The sequence below is a fragment of the Dama dama genome, chromosome 29 (assembly GCF_033118175.1).
Source record: "Dama dama isolate Ldn47 chromosome 29, ASM3311817v1, whole genome shotgun sequence".
Lineage (NCBI taxonomy): Eukaryota > Metazoa > Chordata > Mammalia > Artiodactyla > Cervidae > Dama > Dama dama.
Genome location: NC_083709.1, coordinates 38,727,538 through 38,751,209, shown reverse-complemented (window position 1 = coordinate 38,751,209; position 23,672 = coordinate 38,727,538). Strand labels below are relative to the sequence as shown.

General features: G+C 36.0%; 1 protein-coding gene across 9 annotated transcripts in view; it reads right to left on the bottom strand.

The window, feature by feature from the left end:
* NFIB (nuclear factor I B) overlaps positions 1 to 23,672 on the bottom strand; it is a 245,315-nt gene that overhangs the window by 29,595 nt on the left and 192,048 nt on the right. For 3 of the 9 annotated variants that reach the window (XM_061132849.1, XM_061132850.1, XM_061132847.1), the window contains exons 7-10: positions 12,581 to 12,715; positions 7,877 to 8,061; positions 3,487 to 3,652; positions 361 to 443 (exon numbers count right to left, since the gene is read on the bottom strand). In XM_061132849.1, the coding sequence (XP_060988832.1) occupies positions 361 to 443; positions 3,487 to 3,652; positions 7,877 to 8,061; positions 12,581 to 12,715 (569 nt within the window). The remainder of the gene's footprint in view (positions 1 to 360; positions 444 to 3,486; positions 3,653 to 7,876; positions 8,062 to 12,580; positions 12,716 to 23,672) is intronic. The other 6 variants (XM_061132853.1, XM_061132851.1, XM_061132852.1 and 3 more) reach the window with 4 other exon arrangements.

Below are 23,672 nucleotides of genomic sequence, written 5' to 3'. Positions count from 1 at the left end.
GTGTTTCTACTCTAATGGCCTTTTAAATACTTGGCAATTTTCATCTTGGAAAGTTATAGGCTGCTGGTAAGTTCTCAATAGCTAATAAGACTGAGAAAAATATTCTAACTGCAACACTGTTTTCATGGATGTTATGGATATATGCTACAGAGAGGGAAAAGGTCTTGAGCCAATTTGAGAAACCCTGCTTAAAGAGACAAGAAACAAAAGATAAATGAGAAAATAGTTTGGAAAATGATCAGTTTCTTTCTCAGAAGTCCCGTGAGCCCCATTCTGAGTCCAGATCTGAGAGACAGCATGGAGAAAAGCACCAGTGCAGAAGCGTGGCTACACCACCACACCTGGGTGAAACTTGCCCACCTGTTGCTGATGTAGGAAGGATGGGTCTCTTGGGCTTAGTCCCACATATCGATTGGCTTGAGATGTGCCTGAGGCTGTGTAGGCTGATCAAGGAAGAACAAAAACAAAGATAAAAATTGTGAACTATCAAATGAATACCTTGTCCACGTAAAAGAAACCCAGAGAAGTGGGACTTGCAACCAAAAAAAAAAAAAAAAAGTGTATCTCTATTTCTCTTCTCTCTTGTGTGAGTGAATACCAAGTGATAGAAATGATAGTTGACCTCAAGTCAACTGGTTTATCCTTCTCCTCCAAATCTAACCAGGAACCATATCCTATCCTTTGATGTGGTCATCTCAGACAAGCTCTAGTTACAGGAGTACCAAAGACTGGCTAAGTAGTAGAGTCTTTTTCCTAGATGTAACTTTTTACTAGATATTGGGTGTCTAGCAACAGAATAATCAATGATGGTCTGTGATTCTAAATGTAAAATCAGACTGAAAGTCTGTTAGGAAAAATTGAAAGCTTTAAATGATGGAATTTAAGCAGATGTACTTGATGATGCAGGATGAAAAATGTCTTACTGAAAACTCTTACTAAAAAGAAAAGTTAATACTGTTAACATGAAGGAGAATTTTTATTATATTTGATAGAACATGTTTCTGAAAAAAAAATGGTTTCTTTTCCAGAAGCACAGGAAGTCAATCTTTTGTGACTGATCCAGGAATGGAGCTGACAGCCCCTTTTAAATACTTCGTTACCAGGTAGTAAGTGTGTAAGGTGAATACTCCTTAAATTATTCTGGTCTCACCTTGCAAGTACTTTTCATTTAGGTACTTTTTGGTGCAGAGTGAATTTCCCAAAGAAAATGTCTCCCTAGTCCTAAAGACTTTTGCTTCTTTTCACAAGGAAAGGACTGATGCATCTTCTAAGCACTAAGCAACCCCATTGTTCCATGTCAGAAGAAACAGGAAAACTAAATTGTTATCATTTATCTTACATTTCTAGGTCTGAAGAAAGCTAAAGTATGTGGTTCAAAACCTCCAGATTGATGAGGAATCCAGATAATAATTTTCAAAAGGCTTTTTAAAAACCAATACATTAATTCTGCCATGTTCATTTGATCCAGTGAAGCTTTTTTAAGTCAGCTTTTTAAAACAGTGAAGATGCTCACAATTCATCTTTTATTTATTCCTGAATGAAGTACTCACGCAATGGCAGCCATAAACAGCCAGTGGCCCCCATTCAGTCTCCAGATCTCTGGAATCAATGCACAGCGCTGAAGAGCCTCACCCTTACAGAGTGGGCACCAAGTGTGTCTTACTCTTTCTTTTCAACCGTGAAAAAGAGGTTTCCTTGGTCTCTGTATTTTCTTTAATTTTATTGACTTATGAATTCAATGGCCAATTTTTCATTATCAGTGGTGCCTGCAGAGTTGCAGCTACAGTTTTGTTTATAGGAAAGAAAAACAGCTCACTGTATCACTTTTATGCAGGATGGAAAATGGACTGATGAAGCTATCTTTATATAACCAAGATACTCCTTTTGACTATTTTATGATTTTATAAATCAAATCAGATCCCTTTTTGATCAACCTGTATGCGAGTATAAGAAACAGTGCATTAACAAACAGGCTGACAGGATTCCCATAAGTGAGCTGTGATCATTTCAGTTTGATTTTTCCTTGAATCTTCTCTATTAATGACAATATAAGAGTAGGTACCAGAAGTTTCTGGAAATTTTAGCTACTTAAAAAAAAAAAATCTTTGTTTTCTATTTGCTTTTATTTAAACTCCTGACTTTGCTTAAAGATACCAAGGCATCCACTTTTGAAATTTGGACGTAGTATTTTAGCAACTGTAATGTACATGGCTAACCTGTAGCACTAAAAGATCCTTAATCTTCCTTGACTGAGTCTCATCCATTTCTGTGCATTCAGGGAAGTATTCACTAGTGTAGGTCCCTCTATCAACAAACCAATTACTAAGCATTAATGATTATTAATGGGAATTACAAGCTTATCTGGTTTTTATTAGTCTATGGGGCCTCATGAATTTTGAGAAAGAAATGCTGAATTCACTGTACACACCAAGTAATGCCCACTTTTCTTGTAAGGTCCTTTCCAAGTCTTTCAGGGGCCACACACACAAAAAAAGAGCATCTTTCCAATGGCCAATAAAGAAAGAGCCAGTGGCTCTGAATCTCTATAATTTCACACAGAATTTTCAGAACATCGGGATTTTCCTGCTCTAACAATGCAAATAGAAGCTCTGGATTTAAGAAATAAGAATAATTGAAGAGAAGCAAGCTAATTCCTCCTGACTAGAACTTTATCCATTCCACTTTATTACCAGTCTGTGCACATCAACTCCAGTTTTAGAAAGCTGGCAGTTTGGATGATGAAGCCAATTAAAAAACTTTGCGATAATTTCTTGTGTACTTCTGAGCACTCTGTACAAAGAAGCAAAGGAATCGTTTGGGTTACTGGTATGAGCTATTGCCAATTCCCCGGCTACATCTCTTGACATTTCAGATGTTCTGGCCATGCTAAAAAGCATAATACCCGATGCACCATGATAAGAGTAAATAATCAAAAAAAAAAAAAAAAAAGTTGCAGACAATGAAAGTGTAGATAGTTGACATGTGCCTAAAACTAAGCTTTGAAATGCTTTCTATACTGAACATCGTGTGACTGTTTCTCACAATGACATAACCTACAGTGATGTAAACATGCAATTATCTGACAGAGGTACTGATTCAGCCTGCCTTGTGAAGGGACTTGACTTCTACAGGAATGCTCCAATAACTAACATTTCTCAAATCTCTCTTTGGGTGATATAAAAACCTTGTACACTGTTATGTCATTTAGTGCATTTTCAATGTATACCTTGAACAAGCAGGCATGACTTACTATTTTTGTTACAGCTATTTACTCAAACAAATAAGCTTCTCCCTTTTCAAATACTGAGTGAAATTTGATAAGAGAGAGCATATGAGAGCCAGGCCACATCATGCCTGCCAGTTCCACATAAATGAGAAATCTCCATCTGGTTGAGTAGCTGGAAAAGTTGCTGTGTTTTCCACCTTGGATCAGATATCCAGTGGTGCCTTCGATGGACATTTCTCATTTCCTACAGAAATACTTACTGGTTGCTGTAGGTGAAGCTGCCTCACCTTCAGTGGATGTAGTGATGGGTTTAGTATCTGTCATGGTCAGAGTCACAGGTCGCACTGCACTGGGATGGGGAGAGGGTGCCAAGACAGGAGTGAAATGGCCAGGCACTTTCCCTACCACTTGACCACTGCTGTTAGGCTACAAAACAAAAACAGAATGCCCGGTGAAACAATCCAAAAGGCAGTTATCTCGTCCAACAACTCCACTCAGCACACTCGTCTGAGTGGGCCCTGCCTGCTGTGTGTCCCACCACACAAGCCCTCTCACATCTGAGTTGAGAGGCTCATCAATGGTTAGTAGTCCTAAGAAGCAGCAGTAGCATTTAAAAGAAAGTCTTCAGCTACAAGTCACCTTATATAGGTTTAGTCATTTCTACAACACCCTGAGAACCAGGCAGAACTGAGCCTTCCGTAGTGTAGGACAGAAAACTCAAGTGGAGACTTCGATGCTGAGCCTGAGGCTAAAACAGAAGTCCTTAGTGATTTCCTGGAGAAGGAAATGGCAATCCACTTCAGTATTCTTGGCTGGAAAATTCCACTGACAGAGTAATCTGTCGGGATACAGTCCATGGGGTCTCAAGAGTCAGACATGACTTAGTGGCTACACCACCAAGCTAGTAAGCTAGCTTGGGCTTACCACTGAGCTAGTAAGAATTAGAAGCAGTGTTTCCTTCTTTCCTGCTCTTCATGTGCTACAATGAGTCAATTTTGGCTCTCAGAACACAACGTTTACCTGCATAATGATATCATTGAGACAACAAAGACAAAAATTTCTAGGAGACCAAACACACTGAACTTAACGATTGTCCTCATTTATAGTCAAGGCCCATTCTTCAGCACACAAAAATTTTAGCCCTTGCTTACACACAGGTGCACTCATACACACACATCAAGCAATTTTGATTCTAGGGACTCCACTCAACTTGGGATGGTTTACTTATATAAATAGGTAGAAAGATATTTAAAACCTTTAAAACTTCAGGGTCTATATAATGATATAAAGAGCTGAACTAGGTCTGACCATACACATATAAATAAAAGATTTCCAACGTAAATTAAAATGTGCTGAAGTGAAGCAGAGGGCAATCAAGTATACTCTGATCTTTGAATTCTTACTCTTCCATTGCCAGACTTAGAGCGTTACATAAAACATTGATTGTTGACATTTGTGAGAATGAACTGAGGAAATCCCTGGGCAATGATAGAAAAGATATTATTATCTGAGTTTTAGCCCCAGTACAAAAATAGTGTCCATTCTAAGGGCACACTGTTTGAAAGAAATACTGGAATGTATTTTTCTAGACAGAATGCTATTCTTAATTACATTCATGTTGGAATTCTCCTCTACATAATGTACATAACAACTTGCTATGAGGGTATTCTCCACAAATATTTAGTCTTCATAATCTGTACCACTTTTAGAGGCAAAGAAAGCAATATAGCAGAATATTTATCTAAATGCCTGCATATAAATTACAAGTCAATGCTCCTTTAAAGAAAAAGATGAACAGCTGAGAACACTTAACTATCAGAACTTAGAGACATGAACTAAATCTCGGTTGGGTGCCTCAGAGGCCACATGACTTACTCTATAAAGAATGAACTTTTGAATATCCTGACTATTCCTCATGAATAAATTAAGTATTTAACTGAAGTCAGGAAAACTGACCAGATTTTCCCCTCTGTGAAAACCTAGGAAAGAGTTATATATTTAGACTAATTTTATTTAAAATATTTCCTTAAATAGCATGGCTGTCTCACTCTACCCAGTGCAGCAGCAATGCAATTAATCTCCAAATTGCCGTGGGGAGGACAAGGCTTCTGAGTTGCTCAACTTAACAAGCAAAATCAGGGCAGCCTTGGAGGATACTGGGAAGGAACAGTCAACAGTCAACTTGTTGACAAGTCAACAAGTACTCATTTCCTGCCTGCCCCCCATTTTTAGAGCCAAAAGGGTGAATATCAAGAGTCCAATTTGGAAGTAAGTGCAAATGAACTGGTTTTGAGTTGGAGTTAAACATCAAAGCAGGTATAATGTTGCTGCAAAAACAACTACACCATTTATAATAAAGGCCTACTTTTTTCCTTTCAACGTGAAAAAGTAATTTGTTTCTAGAGCAGGTCATCAACTTCTGGTTATGTGATCACTGCCAAAGACTGCTTTGTATATCTCCCCCAAGAAAGAAGAGTGATCTTGTTTTATCATTGATGGTACAGTCGATGGTAAAAGCCTTTCTCTATATTGTCTTCACCAAAACAGTTTGACAGTACCTACCTGAGAGCACAGAACAGAAAAATGACAAAAATTGCCAAGAAAATGCTGCCACCAAATATGATATTACTTTTCCCACCCTGCATGCTTCGTCTACTGGAATTGAACTGACACAAACCAACAAACAGATGTTTCTTTCATTTGAAAAAAAAAATAAAAGTGACAAAGGAAGAATTCCCAAGCCAAAGCGGACAACTTTTCTGAAACTCAGGGTCAGAAGAATGGAAGGGTTATTTCTTTTTCAGTTTTCTACTGGTTCAAACAGATGAAGCCACATTATAAAGCTTCTCTTTTAAGGTTGTTAATAGATGAACTTTCATACTGTAGATATGAAAAGAGAGACATCTTATCGACAGATGAACAGCATTAGGAAAGGATGATCCTACTTAATACATTGCTCCTATTATACAAAATCCTGAGAGGGATTTTTTTTTTAATTGAGATGAGAGTAAGATGCTTCTCAGAAGCTGGGTCTTTACCTTGAAAATATGAAGAAAAACTGAGAACAATATAGGCCGATTATCACCTAATATGCCCCCTTAACTTATAAAGAAAGTGAAATATACGTAAAACAAGCAATGAATAATTAAAGAAAAGCAGAACACTAAAGGCCTGATTTTAATTTGCATAATTTTTCCCCTAACAGTGCCTAATTAAGACATCAGTTAAAAAAAAATCCAATGGAACTCTAAGATTTTCCACACTGAATTAACGTTAAGGACTTTTAATGGATGTCTTAATTAGACTTTGTTATTCATGGAAATTCTACACAAATTAAAATCAGACCCTGTGTGCACTGTTCCCAGCTGATTCTAGCAAAATGCTCTATGGAACTGAGACTTCTGCATCTATGTTCTGACAGCAAATTTTATTTCTAAATTGATATACCAAAATCCTGTTTTACTTAATAATTATTATTATAGCCATTCAAAGTGCTATACCATTTGACCGTTTTCTTCTGAAACACAAATCATTTAACTTTAAATTCAAAATTCAAGAATGGTATACTTAATATTACCAGTCAATGGAGGTCCAAGTACAAGTAATTTAATTTTAACTAACCAAAACAGTGCTGAATATGCTATTAAAAAAAAAATTCAGAAGGGACCATTTTGCTCCATTTTAACAATTAACACCAAAGGGATTTTTTTTTTCAGATCTTTCTTTTTTAAGTCTCAATTAATATGCACATACTATTTGCTGGCATTTTAGTAAATGAAAAGCATTAATGAGAGAACACTTATGAAAATCCCTCAGAGCATTAAAAATGGTGGTTGGAAGTAGACAGGCGTCTTGGAGGTAAAATAGCAAAGCCAAATACCAAACCCTAAGATTGAAATTACATTACAGATTTTCGATATTATGATGATTGATAGGCCAGGTTTGGTACACTGTCTACTTGATAACGAAAAATCCTCTTGTACCAAATCCCCAGTGCGACCTCTCCATAGGAGAAATCATGTATTAAGGAAGTGAAGAAGGCACAGAGCTACGCCATTTATACAAAGAATCCTTAAAGCCACTGCACACTGTTTACCATTAAAAAAAAAAAAAAAGACACTTCTGGTAATGTCACTCATTATGAAACACAGTCATGTCTGAGCAAAGAATATTCAGGTAGTCATCAAACACTGAAAATGTTTACATTACCAAAGCTTATTTTAATACCTAATAGTTGGTCTATAAATACAACTGTAAGGTCTTTTGCCTGTGTTTATTTTAGCTCATACTTCGCTCTTGCCTGAAATGAGCACTTTGTGTCAAACCAGGTATTTCAGAGGTGTGAACTCCAGCTCAGGACATTTTTGTCAATGGACTTTCTGCCTTAATTTTCCCTTTATCCAATGGAAATCCTAAAACATCAAACCAAGGACATCTTCACAAATGTGCCCCTTTGGGGCAACAAACTTCCTACCTGTCATTCAGCCACCTTTCAATAAAAACTTAGTGAGTCACCAAGAAACTTTCTGAAGATGGATTTCAAAAGCTTGCTGTCCTGCCAGACACACTGTCTGAGTAAGCTTCAGGGCTCAGGGTGAGACCTGTGCCATCACCCTTAGGCTCTACTCATATGTTCTCCCTCATTTTTACCTGGCTGGTTTGCGGACTGGATGGATCGTAAGAAGGTACATAGTTCTTCAGAGTATCCTGAGGATTCAGGTGGGGAGGATATCTGATTGTTGGATGAGAGAAGTAGCTTGATGGGGCTGGAGGAAGAATAGCTTGTGTTGGAAATGGCAACGGTGAGGGTGGAGGTGGAGTCCGAGTTGAGATGACTGGAAGAGACAGAAAAGGTAAGATTAACTCATCAGCTACTGTCCTTACAGCTCCAACTAGACCCTGCAGAATCCCAGGAAACTAAACAATCCACGGCTCCTCAGTTTTTTCTGATTTGACCAAACTCTCTTAAAATGAGCTAGCCTTTTATTCGTATTCTCCACACCTGGACTGCTAAGTACACACAGATATAGCGGTCCAGTCTAGGAAATGAACAATCTCATTTTCTAGATCCATGAATGGTTTTAAAAAAAGAAGTTTCTCTTTTATGAAAGTGAAAGTGTTAGTCACTCAGTCGTGTCTGACTCTTTCAGACCCCACTAACTGTATAGCCTGCCAGGCTCCTCTGTCCATGGAATTCTCCAGGCAAGATTCCCTTTTATAGGTTAAACTAATACTTCCTAAAACGTTTCTCTAAGCAAAGTTATCTCCCACCAGAACACATTTTTGATTAAAAAGTCTTTGTGTCCTAAGTCAAGATCAAGTCATAGCAGTAATGAGAGGTCACGAGACCCACACATTTTCTACCAAAATTTAAAGCAGAAGTGTGCTTCAATTTTAAGTAAATATTTTCCAGTATTTAGAAAGGAAGCCAATAATTAGTAAATAATAATGTCCCGAACAGTTACCCTATCATTGTATAAATGCTTATAAATATTTGAATGGAAACCTGGGAACTCTTTTTTTAATGAAAAAGTTCCTTTTAAAACCAAAAGAGTTCTATTTTCTTACTCTCAGAAATGCAAACTTTCATATAGGCATATTAACTTGCCCATAAATCACATATTTTATAAAGATAAATAATGTACAAAACATATGTAATGTGGATAATGTTTAATATTACTGTAATTTTTCAACATTAGATCATAATTTATTATTCAGTTTTCAAAATATAATTGTTAAGTTTAAAAATGGGTAAAGAATGTAATTGCATAATCATTATCTCCACAATGCTGAATTTGTACTTTATATAAGTACAACTGAAGAGTATCAATCAGTATATGCATAAGATTAAAGATTTCATATATCCAAGTTATAGAACATTATATATGATAAATGTTTAGTGTTTTATAACACAACGGAACAATATGAAAAATAAGTTCCTTCTGTGACCTATAAATGAAGATCATCTGGAATGACTTATCTAAACTCTGTAATTATATACAAAACAAAGTTACTTTTAAGGATATTGCTTATCTTCCCCAAAGAAAACTTTTTCAGAAGACACAAGAAATTTTAAATGTATATCATAGAAGAATCGTAAATTCAATTTTATGGTCACAACTTTGCTCCCTGAACAACTTTGCTCTCAGGGAACAAAGTTTTAGAAATCACGTGATTATAATAGCCAGGACATGGAAGCAACCTAGATGCCCATCAGCAGACGAATGGATAAGGAAGCTGTGGTACATATACACATGGAATATTACTCAGCCATTAAAAAGAGTTCATTTGAACCAGTCCTAATGAGATGGATGAAGCTGGAGCCCCTTATACAGAGTGAAGTAAGCCAGAAAGATAAAGAACATTACAGCATACTAACACATATATATGGAATTTAGAAAGATGGTAACGATAACCCTATATGCAAAACAGAAAAAGAGACACAGAAATACAGAACAGACTTTTGAACTCTGTGGGAGAATGTGAGGGTGGGATGTTTCAAAAGAACAGCATGTATACTATCTATGGTGAAACAGATCACCAGCCCAGGTGGGATGCATGAGACAGGTGCTCCGGCCTGGTGCACTGGGAAGACCCAGAGGAATCGGGTGGAGAGGGAGGTGGGAGCGGGGATTGGGATGGGGAAGACGTGTGGATCCATGGCTGATTCATGTCAATGTATGACAAAACCCACTGAAATGTTGTGAAGTGATTGGCCTCCAACTAATAAAAATAAATAAATTAATTAATTAATTAAAAAAGAAAGGGAAAAAAAAAAAGAAATCACGTGAAATATTCTGAGTTGCTGCTATAATACAGATTCCTAGGCCTAACCACAGACCTACTAGATGAAAGTGTCCCATGTAATCTTTGCACACACTGAAGTCTGAGCATCCTCCAAAGGGATGCAATTCAGAGAACAATTACATATTTCCTAAAACAAAATTCATTTTTCAAATACTACTTTAAGAGACATACACACTTGAGGGTATAATTTAAGAAAATGCAAACATATAAATTAAATTGCACATCTTCTGACTTAGTGTCAAAGTGCTCTTAATTTCAGCTCAATTCAATTTAACCATGTTTTTTACTTACATCTGTACCCAAACCCTTGGAAGATATACAAATAGCTCCATTGGGTCTTCTGGGCTTTAAGATCATTTGGTATCAATCGTTTTGAAAGAGATCTCTTTTGATTTGAACTGACACATAGCAAATCAGAGCTCAAAACTCTGGGCTCCCAAGAACTTGTACTCAAATAAGCTCTAGCTGGCCTGATACAAACTAGGTAGAATGCAGAATTTCCATGAAGGTGAAAATGGCTACCTTATTAATAAAAGTCATTCTAGTCTTTTAAAGACAGAAAAGCCAACTACAAAGAGAAAACATTTCCCTTCATTATGAAAGAATCCATCCATATCTACAAGTACATATATGTATTCTTTGCCTAGATATTACAAAGTCTTCCCTATTGCCTTCTTTTCTCCAGTCTTGCTCCTTCTTAATCCTGTATAGTCTCAAATGAATAATTTTTAAAAAATCATTTAAATCATGGAACTTCTCTGCTAAATCTTTCAATTGCTCCCTATTGCTTCAACAATAAAATTCCAACAACTTCACGTTTGTATGGTCCTCAAGCGCTTTAAGTAGAGAAGGAAATGGCAACCCACTCCAGTTTTCTTGCCTAGAGAATCCTGCGGATGGAGGAGCCTGGTGTGCCCATAGGGTCGCACAGAGTTGGACACGACTGAAGCGACTTAGCATGCATACATGCATTAGAGATGGAAATGGCCACCCATTCCAGTATTCTTGCCTGGAGAATCTCAGGGACAGAGGAGCCTGGTGGGCTGCCGTCTATGGGGTTGCACAGAGCCAGACATGACTGGAGTGACTTAGCGGCAGCAGCGGCAAGTGCTTTAAGACCCAGTCTGGTCCCACTTCCTTGGCCTCATCTCTAGCCATTCTCCCCTGCGCAGGGCATATCTTGGTATTGTGTATTCCTCAATATACAGCAGTTCCTTGCTGCAATGACCTCCACTGTATAGATACATGCTCTCCGCTCTGCCTGAAATGTCCGTCTCCCTGGCTTGTCCCCTTTTGTTGTGAACCTACCTCTTCCTGACATCTATCCTCCCCCATGTATTCAATCCTGTCTGTATTCAGTGCCTAGCTGATGTTGTGGTCTCCCTCTCTCCCCACTATGCCATCACTCATTAAGGAGAGGAAATGTTTCTCCTGACAAGCGTGCTACCGGTCCTAATACACTACCCACTGAACATACCATACGTATGGTAAAAGACAAACGTGGAGGCTTGTCTGGATCTTCCAGGGTTTATTATGTAAAAACGTACTGTTGGATTTTTTCCAAATGTTAGAAATATAAATACTTTAATCAGACATCATAAGGGGTGATCTGACTTCGAAGTTCATTTTGCCCAAATACTCAACATTACAAATGTATGAAAGAGTTATTGATTTTTTTTCACTTATCTTAGCAGTCCAATAAATAAATGTAAAAAAAAAATTATATACCAATTTGACTTGTATATTCTTCTCTTAATTTTATAATTGTCTTAATGATAGCATTGAAGGCTATGCATTTTTAAAGTACAGTGACAATACCTATCAATATATATTTATAGACCAAACTTAAGAATTTTATTATAAACAGTTGTTATATCCCTTGAATAAAGGTTTAAAACCTAGATTCATTTTTTGGAAGAATAAGGAGTTGCCTCACCATATATTTAAAGCAATAAGAGTATCACTATAAACATATTATTATTTATATAAAAAGTTTTCTTCACCTTAAAGTCTGCCTACTCCTCTCTAGGGCTTAAGAGCAATAAGAAGAAAGTATGCAATACTGCTTATGAATTATATCCGTTTTTAATTTTGAAAGAGCATCTGATGTGAATCATTCTTCCAAGTATAAATGTGAAATATTGGATTCTTTTTCCTATTTAAATTATGATATTAAACATAATATCAAGTGTACTAGCCCACAGGAAGGATTTATATATATAAAATAATTGTCAAAATGTCTCTTATTTTTCTGATTAATTTTGCTCCCAAACAAGTAGTTAAAATATTGATTTCTATAGAGAAGATAACATCTATGGAAATAGAATCTATACATCAATGCTGCTAGAAATATTTTGAACTCAGCAGTATACTTGAAATTCCATCTTTCTCTTAGTAAAATACATAGAATTAGGACCAATACGGAAGCTACTGTTAAGATAACTATATATCTGCTTATTTCTTGTGATTATAGTCTTGATCCATCCCCAAGACTTTGGACTCTGCAAACAAGAGGGAGGTTTCTCCTCTATGCTTGAAACTCCTCACCACTGTGTGCAACTCCAGGTATTCCGGGATGGTGGTGCTGGGGGAAAGTGCTCAATCTTGGGGAGGAATCTTGTGGAGATGTAGAGCTGAACAATGGCTTTTCGGGCTTCTTCATAGTAGTCGGAGAAGACATATCTGCAGAGAAAGAGAGGACAGTCCAAGCTTTATGACATTCTCAAGCTATAAGTTTCATACCAACCTAGTAAGAGATGTCAGTTGCCAATGTCCTGTGATTTTTGTATGCCTGGCTCTTTTACAAAATACATTCTGAGTCAAAGACCCAGCTATGTTGGAGTTTTGAAATATCTGTCAGAAACAATCTCCACTGAAGCTAACACAAAGCTTCATTAAAAGTATCATCAGAATTATTCCAACTACTAAATGAATCTGGGACTTAACATCCCTTGGTCCTTTGGTTCACATCTAGGTCTTTTCTAACCTCAGCATTTCATTCATAGGTGTATTCAATTCAGGGGTTTGTCTTTTGATGGACTGACTATGTATGGAAGAAAATAGAAGAAAACCTGGTGCAAACATGAAAAACAACCTTTGAGTATGCTGGTAAGTGTATCATTAATTTAACACTTTTTTTATGAAAAACTAAAGCAACCCTGAATATTCATTGGAAGGACTAATGCTGAAGCTGAAGCTCCAATCCTTTGGCCCCCCCGATGGGAAGAACCGACTCACTGAGGGTAAGAGGAGAAGGGGGTGACAGAAGATGAGATGGTTAGATGGCGTCAATGACTCAGTGGACATGAGTTTGAGCAAACTCAGGTAGGTCGTGAGGGACAGGGAGCCTGGCGTGCTGTAGTCAGAAGGCTGCAAAGAGCTGAACATGACTTAGCAATGGAAGAACAATAACATTATTTCTTTAGCAAAAAAGACATTCCCTAATTTGCTCACTCTGGAGATATTTATAGAGTTCTTCTATTTGCTAGCTGAAGGGAGGATGTTACAAAAAATTAAAAAGCAATGGCTTCTGTAGGGATATTTACTCTTAGTGAAGAGAAAAACGATAAGAAGAAAATGCTTGCCAACATCAAGAAGGAGGAATTATGCTTCGGCATGGATCACCTCAGCTTCCCCAGGCTAAGGAAGTGATGCCGTGTGTAAAAGATGGATGGGGGTGACATTTCCAGAAGAGGAAATGTTCTGAAGATGGGTGGCATAAAATATGTAAGTAGTGTATGTAGTCCGTACTTCAACAAGCACAAAGATGAGGGAGGACGTGAACAGCCGGCAGGACCTGCACAATGAGTGGTCACGGACTTCGTGTATAAATGTCTAAATATTTACTCTGATAAGAAAACACTCCTGAGATGAGCAAAATAGGATCGCATTTGCTGTGTAGAGCAATCCCCCCCAGAAACTACAGGGAAGATGAATTAGTTGAAATAAAGACAGCCATCCTGGATATTACTTAAGAAGATTAATTAATATAGTCATTCCATAGATATTTACTGAAGGTCTAATATAAGCACAAACTGTGCTAGTTGCTGGGGACATGATGTGACCTAGATTGGGCTTCGGCCTCTATAAAACTTGATACCTAGAGAGGGGATATAGACAAGTTAAGAAGGAATCATAAAACAATGTAAAAAGTGCGGTGACAGAGGAAGTATTCAGGGCTTTATTCATTCATTCATCCCACAAATATTTTATACTGCCGAAATATTGAGACTTAGAAGAAGAGTACAGGTAGAGCTAATGTAATAATAGATACTGCAATAGAACTGACCCAATTCAATGGATAACTAAGTTTAGAAGGTCATTTTCTTGGGTGACTGTGAGATTGTACCATGCAGGTAGTTTGAATGGGGGATTCAGAAGAAAAGCCCAGTTGGCAAGGAGATGTACCCCTTTTCTCAACATCTTAAAAAATGTTGATTTTTATAGAGGTTTATGACTGTAGAGTAAAATGTTCCAAAAATCATGAGCTATTAAGTTTAGATTTTCATTATCAAAAACTTTAAATATACACCAGGTAGACAGAATAGTAATTCTTCTCCAGCACTCATCACCCAACTTCTCCAACTATTCAATTATTTCATCTTTATCCCATCTATACTCCCTCCCCGTCTTACTTTGAAGCAAATCTCAGGAATCATATAATTCCACCTATAAATATTTCAGTTTGTATCTCTAAAAAAAGAGAAAATTTTATTTAAGAAAAAACCCAAGACTTTATCACACATAAAATATATTTACAAGTTTCATTTTTAATTAATAAATTTTTTGACATGAGAAAAAAATTCACGGTGCTATTGATACAAGAAACTAGTTGTCATTGCTTTACCATTTAAAAAATTACCTAAATTCTGGGAAAGGCATCTGATAAAATTAAATATATGCTTTCAGTTCACTGGCATGTAAAGAATAGATACACTACTGTAACCATAGCAGACATCACAGTCTATGAAAAAATGACAGGAGTATTTGTAGCCTTAAGCTACAGTTTGTGACTAACTGGTTGTCACTAACCTATGAGAACTTTGATGAGTCAGTGTACCATTTCCTACACTCTCTCTCTCAAAAAGGAAAGACACATTTTACTAATGAAACCACAAAATTAATACTGCTACCAAAAAGAGACATTTTAAAACTATTTAAAAAATAGACAAAGGAAGTTCATTTCAGCAAAGTTACCTTGAAAAATGCCAAAAATAATAGTTGATTTCACTTAACAGCTATGTGATTTTGAAAGGCAACACCACAAATATACGTTTTGGCCTGCTGTAAGTTAATCACAATCATACAGATTGTTAGAGGTGGAAAGAACTGCTTTTTCCATCCCTCACTTGATAGGTGATGTAATAAGTTTCCATTCCAAATTTTTAATTTAAAATTAACTCTTAGCAAAAGAAACATAAGTTTCTATTGACAGTTTATATTGTGCTTCAATATAAATTTTGAATAAAATTAACCTAAGTAAGTGAGTTTCTAAAGACTCCATACTATAAGCAACAAACCATGTACTGTATATCATTTAAAAGCAGTTAAATATGACCATAGTTTGGGAAGCAGAATAGTTTGGGAAGTTAAATATGACCCTAGTTTGGGAAGCAGAATGACATTCTGGTTATGTCATTTCTGGAGAAGATCAACAAAGGCTATTGCAACTACTATAACTATTTCAGGATTTTCATTAAACCCATGTGAATTTATGTGAGCCTCTTTTCATAAAGGGCCCATAAATCAGAGGTGTTTGTACAGAGAAGTTCAACAATATAGGTGATTATGTAATTTTTGAGAAATGAAGCCTTTGCAATTTCTTAGTCAAAATGATACACTTGGCTTTACTGGGTAATTATTATAGATCCATTTATTTTTCTAGTTTTCTTTAGGCATATACTGAATAATGCTACCTTCATGTTCAAAACACACAGAGGAATTATAGAGGCCAGCACTACAGAAATAGTAAAATTCACTCTTCAAATTGTAAAAGGGACCACAAACTGCCTTCCTTTTTAAACAACAAAATGACCTTAAAACAAGTAAAAATAAGAATGTGAAGGTCCACTGTCTCTACTGAAACAATTTTTTTTTAGAAACAGATAAAGACTGGTAGTATTACAAAGTAGCCTTAACTGCCTTTGTTTTGCCACTATGAAATCAATTGGGCTCATTAATCAATAAAAATATATTGGTGTACAGCATGTAGAATACACTACACTTGAGGTGACACATAATGAGCCCCCTCCTCTTTCACAAAGCAGAAAAAAACCTCTCTGGCCCAAAGAGAGAATAAAAATAAAGGTCAATTATCTGGGAGAAGTAAAGATAGAGTCACTAGCTATTACATTTTAAGCATGAATCAAACTCAGATTACTTTAATTTTATTTTAATGTCTGCAGTCCAACAGACCTCATGCCAAACTGAAAAATGATATCATTTCTATGTTTAGTGCTCTCATACTCTACAGGAAAAAAAAAAAATGTTTGAGGAATGGATACATAGGAAAGATGGTCTTAAGTGACCTTTCTGTGGAGAAAAACAAATGTCAAGCATTTCACAATCTAGTGTCCCCCAAGCAGGAAGAATCATACATAAAAAGATTATGTTGAAAATAAGCTGAATAATAATAAAACTGAATAATATATAAATATGTAATAAGTTGAATAATAATACATACATATTAATGCATACATTGAATAATACATGAAATAAAGAAGTTGAAGAGAGAGCGAGATGATAAAAAAGGTTTATCTGGTTTTTCTTCTGGTGGGAATGAGGCAGGAGCTGCTGGTGGCAGATGCAAGGGAAGCAAAGGACTATGAGGGCTTGAAACCAGACAAAGAAATTTAAATGTGATCTGGAAAGCAGCAATATACAAATGAATTTATTTCAGAAGGGAAAACTTTCCAAAACTCTATTTTTTTCTCTTCCACAACTTGGCCCATTTGATTTGTATTGAGTTAAACAAGAATTTCCTTTCTATACTCCTTCTTAAATATTCCTCATCGTGGTTCATCATAAAAAGAGTAGTTGGAATCATCTTCTTCAAATGGTATCTTCTTCATTTTAAGATCTAGCATGGTACCACATTTTTACATAAATATTTCCTTATCATTCTATTAAACCTTAGCTAGGCTAATTTGTTTATGGTATCTTGGAAGTGAAAAAGGCCACGGGGGATGTATTTCTAACTCAGCGCCTTTCCTAGCATATGATAGTCCCTCAGGCTAGAAAATTAGGTCATTCTGTCTTCTTATTCCATTTACAGAACAACATTTTATCCACTGAACCAACTTGACTTATTTTCTTTTTAAGTAATCCCTCCTAAAGAACATTGGAGGTCTAGATTTCCTTAATGATCTTTTGACTGTGTTTATTACTTGATCATTACTTCATTATTATTTCGTTATTGTTATTATATTATTATTTTGTACTTGTTACATCCATAGCATGCATCTGTATGCATCTATGTGTATTATATATATACACACACAAACACACACACACGTACATTTTGTAAAAAGTTGACTAATGTCTTACTACCTATAGTAAGGTAGTAAGATTTTATCAAGGGCACAAAAAATGTGGAGGATAGAAGATTATGCTACTCATGAAAAGAATTTTTTAAATCTAGAATTAAAAGAAGGAAGAAGAGGTAGAGCAGACGTTGTGTCTAGGCAGTTTATTTTAGAATCTCTTGCATGTGAAAGAAGCTATCTGGTCGAATGATAACCAGTTGCGTAGGATGAGTGAAATAACCATGGTCAGTCTAAAAATGTATCATGAGTGGATAGACACCACCAGAAGAGAAAGAACTGAATGGAAAGTGAAAAGAAAGAAGCAAAGCAGTCACTGAGCTTCTACGAAGTGTAAGAAAAGTGCAAGGCATAAAGTTCAAGGTGTTAAAAAAGACCACTTGTTCCTTGTGCTGGTGACACTTAAAGTTCAGCACAGAAGACAGACATCAACCATAAAAATCTATTAAATAATTGCAAGTGTGATAATATTGGCTTTTATAGAAAGGATTCTTCTAAATGGCAAAAAGCTAGGAGTCTGTTGCTTTTTAAAGGAGGTTCACATTGACAGTGCTCATCTTCAGTGTCCACACCCATGTTTACACTTATAATTGGACAATTAGAATGGCTTTAGAAACCAGTTGGCTTTAGAAACCACTTGTGTAGTTAAATACATAATAAAAGATTACCATGTAAGAAAAGGTTCACGTAGAATACTTATATAAGTTGGTTCATTTAGACTTAAGCATACCTTTAAATAAATATTTTGCAAAAGCATGTTATCACATAAATTTTACTAGCCATACTATAATATTGTTGGCACTCTGACATACATACATTCTAAACCCTGATGGGTCATTCATTTCACAGTATCACTTCAAAGAGATAATGGCATAAGCAAATAAAGCAGCTAGATCAACTCATCTCCCAACAAGGTAATTCCATCTACAAAGGAAGACCGTTGCTGTGAAACACAGCTTATGTACTTGAGTCGTCGGCAGCTTGCACAAATGGCGCCCCAGATGTATATCTGTTCAAGTCAGCCCAAGGCAACAATTTTGATCAATTCTAATGTGATAAAATGCTGCAGGGAAAGTGTGCAGAAACGTGTTTATGTCAGCCCTTAATTAAACTGTTGTTCACTTCCAAAGAACCTTAGGAAACACTAATGAGACATGAGTTTTGGCAATTTCTTCATCAAAGCAAAGACCCCTTCCTCAGTCTGTAGCAGCCTGTTATCCAAGGCGCTCCCGGGATAAATGTCACACGGCACTCCAATCAGCTAGCCACCTGTTAGCAGAACTTCACTGAAGTCAACTAGTGATCTAGGGCAAGCTCAAACAGTCACCTTAACACCTGCCTGTCTGGGACACCTGCTCCTTCTTCACATGCAGGAGAGCAATATGTTATCTTTTCCCATATGCTTCAGTCGATGAATGTTACAAATCTAATTTCTATCACCTACAAGGAATCGTATCATTTTCTTTTTAAAAAAATTCCTATTCTTCTTCTCTGTATGACATGGTTTACAGGTTTACAACTATTTGAAGTCAATTATGTAAGATCACACATGAATTCTTGAGTGCCTATGAAGCTGTTCTTTTCAAGCATAGCATAACACTAAATTAAAATATATTAACAGTGCCATTCCTATGATTTAGAAAAACATATTTCTATTTAGTTAACAAAGAAGTAAACTGCCTCAAAATCTTTGAAAATTCCAATCCTTTTACATCTTGGTAAGTTGTCTTTCTCATTTATCTGCTACACTTGTAAACAAGTCTAAAAGAATCCTCTAGATACAAATCACCTTTTGCTAACATCTCTTGTTTTCCAGTATTTAATACTAAGGTATATTTTATTACTAGGAGCTTAGATAGCTATAATCATTGTTAAAAATGTTTCTATTTTATATATTATCAAGCTTCTGAGCAGATGTTACAAGATTCCCTTTTTTTTTGCAGAGGAAAATTCAAGGTGCAATGAAACTTTGGCCCTTTGGAATAAGTATGACACAGATCAAAGAAGAAAACTGCATTTGTGGGAAAACTTAGCTTAGGGAGTCCAGAAACTGGGATTTGATAAGATTGTACTATACTGACAAGTCTTCCTAACTTAATATCTCTCATAGTTTCCCAGGTTCCTTTATTTATTTTTTTTAACAGGTTTTAGACTTTTTAGAGTTTTAAGAAGCTTTAAAAATTTACACAAACTCTGGATATAGAAAATCTCTTCAGAGACCAAACTCCTTGTTGGAAGAAGGCAAAGGTGGTCAACACGTTTAACACTGAAACTCTGTCAAACAACACAAAATGGAGTGAAATATGAATGTGAGCGAAACTGGGGAATTCCTGCTTTCCTGCTTTCCATTAAAATGGTGGGGTGAAAGCTGGGTGACAACATGAAGAAGAAATGACCCATCTGTATAAAATAATAATGCTATTTATAATACATGAGATAATAAATGAGAGGCCACTAAAGCTGGTGTGTGGGACGAGTTCAGGAGCTGGAAATCTGATACTTTTACTTCAGGCCATAAATCTAGAGTCAGTCCCAAGACAAGGAAACAGCCTGGGCCCTGTGCCCAGAGGACCCGGAGAAGGTAGGAAAGATGACTCTGCCAACTAAGCTCTAAAAGAGACCAAGCTTTCTTTTTTTCTGTTTCTGCCTGGGGGTAAATCATGGGGAGGAGAGGAAAGTTTAGAGGAGAGGTTACTTATAACTGAAAAAATGTTATGTAAAACACTGAAATTACCAAGCCCAGAGCTCTGATGTATTTATTTCTATTAGTTCCCTGGGGGGAACCATACTGACCCTTACTTTCCTAGTTTACCTGTAGATAATGTAAAGATGTGGGGAAGTACCCAGAGGGAGCATGTCTGCAGGACAAGAAAGAAGAGAGAATACTTAGGTGTCTTTACTTGAAAGTTATGCATATTCCACTAGGTGCCCTCTACATTTCCCCGTTTCCTCCACAAAGGAATGGGGTGGGGGCTCTCCTGGATCCAGGAAGAAAAGATGTAATTGGATGCCCAATGGCTTAAATGAAAGATAAATGAGAAAAAAGAGGTGCATGAGTAGACTCATAAGGCGCTAATTCACTGTTCTTTAAATACATGTCAGAGGACATGCTTCAGAATTGCTCATAGAGCCCTGTGATCTGTCTAAATAGTATGGATAGGACGGTGGAGTTAAACAAACAACTCAGGCACTGCCAGTGAGAATGTAAATTGATAAGATCTTTCCAGACTCTGTGCCAGTATTTATCAAAAGCCTTAGAAATGGACATAATATTTAACTCAGGAATTCTACAGTACCAGTACATTTCATTGAGCATCTATCTATATTCAGTGACTTAACGCCAGGCAGCATACTAGGTACAGGGCCACTGAATAGAGCGAGGCAGGAACAAAATACTCAGACTTAAGTACAAGGATTTGTATGCAACGATTTTTACTGTATCTTTATTAACTACAGAAAAAGTTGGAAACTATCTAAATATTCACGAGCAAAGCAGACCTTTAAAACTGTATAGTACAGCCAAAGGGTAACATACGCTGCGGTCATTATGAAGTGGAAATTGAATGCCAGGGCGTGTGTGCATGCTCAGTCGCTTCAACCATGTTTGACTTTTTGTGACCCCATGGACTGTAGCCCTCCAGGCTCCTCAGTCCATCGGATTCTCCAGGTAAGAATACTGGAGTGGGTTGCCATGCCCTCCTCCAGGGGATCTTCCCAACCCGGATTGAACCCAGGTCTCCTGAGTCTCCTGCATTGCAACTGGGTTCTTTACTGCTGAGCCACTAGGGAAGCCTTAATGACATGGTAACACGCTATTATATTATAAATAAAAGACCAAAAAAAAGAAAACAATTTATAAGCCCAATTTAGTGCAAAAAATTTACTTGAAATAGAATATATAGGATATCTGTTAAAAAAATATATAGAAAACAGACTGGCAATATGTCTAAATATTAACATGAGTTATCTATACATGATAGAATTATAGGTGATTTTTATTTTCTTGTTTATAATTGACAGTTTGTTTTTCAAATCTCCTACAAATAATTTTTACTTTTATAATAAAAAATGGTAAAATACATATCTAGTGGAAAATACTGCCTGTAACTCCATAGAATATTTTAAATAGTTCTCAAGGATGGGTGGACAATATCAGATATTGATAGTGTGTCAAACACTACACTTTAAGAAGGAAATGCCTCATTGGTCTTAGGTATTAGATGTTGCAAAAATGCAAAATGAAATGCTTCAATATAACATTTGCAATCTAGTTGACTAAAGGTGAAATAATGAATTTTGAGAATGCAAGTGCAAAGAAATATCTGAATATCTAAGGACTCTTTTAAATGTAAAATTTTGTGATTCCGTGGCAAATATGAATCAGTCCTTCCCACACAATCCAAGTTAACAAAAGCTCTGAATGTTATGACAAAACCTAGGGGCTTAATCTCCCTACAGTAGTTTGATGATGATGCCAGATGATTCAAAAAACAATTAGCTGCCATGGTAAGTATCTCCATATAAATATATATATTATATATATATATATAATATATATATATATTTGCCACACTCTAAAATAACTGGAAAATCAGCAAGCTACAGTAAGAGGAGATAAGATATCATCTTCAATTAGACTTGTCAATCTTTTTTTTTTAAAGAAATAAGTTCTTTTTCAAAGGAGAAAACAGAAAATATGGTAGTCTTCATGTTAAATATATGAAAATTCTTACTTTATAATAGTTGAGTTATATAATCTTAACTACACTTGAGCATAATACTGTATCCTGAGCAGCCTGAAAACTTTTGTGATAATTTAAGTCTCTCTATGTAGTATATTCCAAGCCTGTAAGCAGCATGTTTCTACAAGTCTCTGTTTATCACAACTTTATTAAAAAAAAAAAGTCTCCAAGCTTCACCAACACCCAATGCAAGTTAAAGCTCAAACCCCTTTGAAGTTCACAAACACTTTCCTTATACATAAAGAAAAAAAGTCTTGAATAATGAGGAACACTGCTAAAAGAGTGAATACTGAATAAGTGAAAACTTCATTTTTAAAAGCACTTCAAAATACTTTTGTCCATTATGCAATTTCATTTTAACAGACAGACAAGGATAAAGTGTCTTGAGTAATGCCAGAAAATCTAATTTTCAAGGAGGAAAAACACCAAACAATTATGCAAGATTTGGAGTATATTTTAGATGCTTATTAAATATTGGCATAGGTAAATAGCTGTTATTCGCCATGCCTCTGGGGAGAACTGCTTGGCTATAGAGGCTTATTAGTGTTAAGCATCTGAGAGCCATGGACTATAAAATAAAATCAATACCGTAACCTTAACTGTAAAAGTCAGAGAGATACTGGAAGAGTTCTAATTTAACAAGATTACAGATGACTTTTTAAAGGACATTTGGGGAAAAGCCATGCATTTAGAAACATTTATGCTGTAAGACATCTCAAGGTTTAGGTTGTTACTAATGGTGTTATTATACACGCTGGTAATAGTTAGGGTTGATTTTACTGATGTGTTACTTTAGTGGATTTACAGGAAAGTCCTAGAAATGATTTGGAACTTATTTCAAATAAAATCATTAACCTGAGGTAGTAAACTAATTGCTTAGGAACAATTATGATTTGATGTGGTTTAGTATAGCAGAGGAAAAAAATATCATGAAAATTATAAAGTCGTCACTTTGGCAGTTCAATGTAAATATAATTACTCTGCAAAATATTCCATATCTCTTAATGGAAAAGTAGTCAAAACTGTTATAAACTGTAGTGTTTAAGTTCAATCCAAATCTATATTTTTCCTTTAACAAATGTAAATGAAGAAAAAAAGAACATCCTGTCAATGAAATTACTATGATGGCAAATTTATTATCCTAATGGTTTTAGAAAGCATGTGAAATTGATCAGTAACAAAACCTCTATTTAGTAATGGACCAATTACATTTGTGAGATAATGTCAATGAAACAGAATATTGTCACAGGATAATGGTCTCCTATTGCTACATCCCTAGTCATTTAGAGAAAATAAATGTTGCCGTCTGGCTGAGTCATTTATTTTCAAAGTAGGAGACACTGATCCCATAACAAG